This window comes from Quercus robur, chromosome 5, assembly GCF_932294415.1.
Source record: "Quercus robur chromosome 5, dhQueRobu3.1, whole genome shotgun sequence".
Classification (NCBI taxonomy): Eukaryota; Viridiplantae; Streptophyta; class Magnoliopsida; order Fagales; family Fagaceae; genus Quercus; species Quercus robur.
In genome coordinates this window covers 15,893,412-15,897,398 of record NC_065538.1, presented here as the reverse complement: position 1 = coordinate 15,897,398, position 3,987 = coordinate 15,893,412, and the positions used below count along the sequence as shown (strand labels likewise).

The window sequence follows — 3,987 nt, the reverse complement described above, 5'->3', positions numbered from 1 at the left end:
CACTATCTCACTCACTACCCTTACAAAAATCCCACCTAAATACAGGGTTACTAATTGCTGAAATACAAGCAAATTTGGCACAGAATAAAGTCAACAAGATGGTTGATTAATCAACCTTACAGTATGTCTTCTTCCACACATGTCAATATTGTGCCTTCCTTTTTTTTTTTTTTACTTACTTATTTGGATGCATATGAAAATGTTATAGTTGATGCCATCACAAATATCATGTCAACATACGAACTAAAAAGAAATTGGGAAGGTGATCCGTGTCTCCCACAAGCATACTCATGGATTGGTTTACATTGTAGCTATGATAGTATTGACCCCCCTAGAATAACATCCTTGTAAGTTTATTCGTTCGGAAATTTGCTTCATGAATTGGGACTTTTTGCTTTTTAGTATCTCTTAATTAATATTTTGTGAAATGTAAATTGAATCAGGAACTTGTCTGCTAGTGGATTGACTGGAGTGATATCTGCTGATATATCAAATCTCATGATGTTACAATATTTGTAAGTACTTGCAATTCACATAACAAAAATTTTTAAATCTGATAATGAATACCAAATTTGGTTACAATTTCTATGACAACCAATGTGAAATGTAAGTAATTGGCCAATTTCAGGGATCTATCGGACAATAGCCTAACTGGATCAATACCAAAATTTCTTTCTCAATTGCAATACTTGAGGGTCCTGTATGTTGAATTTTAAGATTGTTACTGCAAATTTATTTGTTAGAAAAGATATAAATTATATTCACTTTACCTTTACAGAAACTTAGAAAGAAATCAGCTTACTGGTTCTGTTCCAGCTGACCTCATAGAAAGATCAAACAATGGTACACTATTATTGCGGTATGATTTTTGTTGAAAATATTAACACTTCATTTTCATAATTTTCCTTCATATTACATGAACTCTTCTAGAAAAGATTGAAGAGAGAGAGAGAGAGAGAGAGATTTCAATGTGTTAATTAAAATTTCATTGACATCCTTTTTATTAATCTAGTGTGGATGAAAATTCAAATCTTTGTGGATCTGGATCATGCAAAAAGAAGAACAATATTGTTATTCCAATATCAGTCATTCTCTTATTCATTGTTGCGGCTGTCATGTGGGGGCTTTGGAGATATCAGAAATATAAGAATAAAGGTTAAAAATTTTATATAAAAAGATGCATATTCATTTTAAACTAAGAATAAAATCTCATCACTTGTGCTTATAATGCTAATGATGTTTGCAATTACGATAGTAGAAACAAAATCCAACATAGAGAAATTCTATAGACAAAAAAATAAAATAAAAAATGATATTGTTGATGTGGAAGATTGTAAGTGGCAAGTAAAAAAATAGTGTTAGTAGTGGACCCAGATAAGAACTAATAAAAACTTGTCAATTCAAATGTTGTGAATTTTTTGTGTATATAGTATTACTCATATATACAGGCATGTCCTACCAATAGTAGTACTAGTACAATATAATATATGACCCAACGTAGCTTGGGCCTAGGGGAGACATAATCTAACATTAGCAACATACTTTAATCGTCACATGATCAAAGTTATTTTAATTGAATTACACAACAAGAAAATCTAACACATTTTATTTATTGATGCAGGTAAGAATGCTAATATCCTGGGCTGGGAAGCAAGGCTTAATATAGCAATGGAAGCAGCACAAGGTTAGTGATGAGCTAATGAGTTTATTTGCTGATCGTTTTTTAATAGTGCTTCATCTATTCTAAAAATGATTTTTTTCCTGTGAAATGTAGGATTGGAATATTTACACAATGGTTGTAAACCACCTATAATCCATAGAGATGTGAAGACTACAAATATCTTGTTGAATGAAAATTCTAATGCCAAACTAGCCGATTTTGGTCTATCCAAAATATTCCCAGCTGATGGCACTCATGTCTCAATGCTTGGTGTTGCTGGCACCCTTGGATACCTTGACCCCGAGTAAGTATGTTTATTTATTTTTACTTAGTTTACCTATCATCTTCAAAATTGTTTTGTAAAATACAATAATAGTATTATTTAAATCCACAAGCATGTGACCATTTCTAAATGGAAAGGGAAACGAAGCCCTTTTCTGGTTAATATGAATGGGAATTGAATGCTCGAAAATGTGTGAAAAAACAAGAGCCATTTAGACCCCCAAAATTAAAGTTACGGCTCGATTGATTTTACTCTAACTTAATACTAAGTACAGAATAGAGTAAATGTGAGCGGATAAACAAACAAGCTACTCTAACCCATAAACATTATAACATAGCAGTAAAATGAAAGGTAAAAGAGTAGGGAAGAAGAAAGCAAACACAAGATAACACGCCGATGTGTTATCGAAAAGGAAACCAAAGAACTCGGCGAAAAACCTCTCTGCCGCCTTCCAAGCGAGAATCGATCCACTAGATAATTAGTTGGGATACATGGGTTAGCAAGAGACCCTCCAAGCCTAATCTACCTGATGTACCTAAGCCCTCCAAGCTCCTACTCCAACAACACTTCTCGGAACCATGTCTTGACTAGCTTTCCAAATTCCGCAACAAGCTCCATGTTGCATCTGCCATCCTTGGCTTTTTCCAATGCTTCCCAGTAGCACCAAAACCTCACTGAACACTATGAAAGGGTGTGGTAAGTGTTCGGGCTATCAACCTCTCAAGGATATAAAAATAGAGAGATAGAAGTTGAGAAAAATCCACAAGCAATTGTGTAGAAGATTGTGGGTATAACAATCTCTAACTCTCAAGGTTTATGGCTAGGGTTTTCTCTCTGAAGCACTCCTCAACTTTTGTGGGTAATGTGGGTATATATAGAGTGGGTACAAAAAGTGTGTATCAGATAGCACAGTTTGGCAAAACAGAATGTTTTGCGAGTGTCTCGCGGGAAGGCCTTACCCGCGAGCTACTCGCGAAACACAGCTGTCTCCATCTATCCTGACTCTTCGCATTCCAGTCATGTGTAGTGCACATGCATCATTTCGCGGGATGCTTAGTCGCGAAAACTCTTCTGTCTTCAATTGCTTGAGTCTTCACACACACTCTCTCTCTCTCTATCACACAACCCTTATAATTAAATCCCACAATAAATACAGGGTACAAAAGATTGAACATAATTACAATCAAATTTGGCACGGAATTAAAGCCAACAAAACATATAGTTGTAAATTACAACTTTACAATCTCCCTTTTTGGACAAAACCTCTAAAACAGACTTTAGACTTAAACATGAGTTTGAGAATAGTGGCAAAACTCACTCACATCTAATCTAGAAGCTGTGAAGCACTTGCACATATATACCTGTAACCTGAAACACTTGCACACAAACAAAACTTTCATTAAGCTTATGACAAGTTGAATACATGGTACGTACATGAGCAAGTAAAGTGCGATCAAGTTTGTAAACACTATAAAACATATAAGCATATCTTGATCAAACAAGAATAGTCATTAAAGAATGACTACAATGAACATTTTACTAGTAAATGCACATCCGAACATGCAATGCAATGAAGACCAACCACAGTGATCAATTGCATGTCCAACACACAACCAATGCAAAATACATGAAGTATATGCATTTAGGATACAAGATCCTACTAGGGTACAAGTGTGAGGTACTAAAGACATATTAGCAATATCTTAAAAGCACAAAAAAATGCTACAAAGCATTGAGATAAACACAACTATTGAATATAAGACTAAAATTAAGAACAACGTACTAAAGCTTAAAGAAAGCAATAAAAAAAACTATCCAAGAGTATATGACCAAAAAAAATGGTTTGTGTCAGCTTTTTCTTGTCCTCTTGAGCTCACAAAACTCCCTCTTTCACTATGCACACTTTCCTTCTAGAGATGCTCTCCCCCTTACTGTATGCTATCGTCCAATCTATACAGTCTATACACAGAGATTGCTTTCCCCCTTTTTGGCACGAATAGCTAAAGGCTCTCCTCTAACTTGTGTTGAATCTCATTTGGCTATG

At 34.8% G+C, this 3,987-nt stretch overlaps 1 protein-coding gene across 1 annotated transcript; it reads left to right on the top strand.

Moving 5' to 3' along the window:
* The first annotated feature begins 228 nt into the window (after nucleotides 1–228).
* LOC126727880 (LRR receptor-like serine/threonine-protein kinase IOS1) lies at nucleotides 229–1,968 on the top strand. Its single transcript, XM_050433780.1, has 7 exons — nucleotides 229–347; nucleotides 444–515; nucleotides 629–700; nucleotides 779–859; nucleotides 1,013–1,155; nucleotides 1,622–1,684; nucleotides 1,775–1,968. Exons 1-7 carry the CDS (start codon nucleotides 229–231, stop codon nucleotides 1,966–1,968), a joined length of 744 nt encoding a protein of 247 aa, XP_050289737.1.
* The last annotated feature ends 2,019 nt before the right edge of the window (nucleotides 1,969–3,987 follow it).

Bases quoted from the DNA above. Each gene is read 5' to 3' on its own strand.
- LOC126727880 (XM_050433780.1), top strand. From the start codon at position 229: ATGTCAACATACGAACTAAAAAGAAATTGGGAAGGTGATCCGTGTCTC. The intron at 701-778 runs GTATGTTGAATT...TTACCTTTACAG, and splicing joins TTGCAATACTTGAGGGTCCT to AAACTTAGAAAGAAATCAGC. The intron at 1,156-1,621 runs GTTAAAAATTTT...TTATTGATGCAG, and splicing joins TCAGAAATATAAGAATAAAG to GTAAGAATGCTAATATCCTG.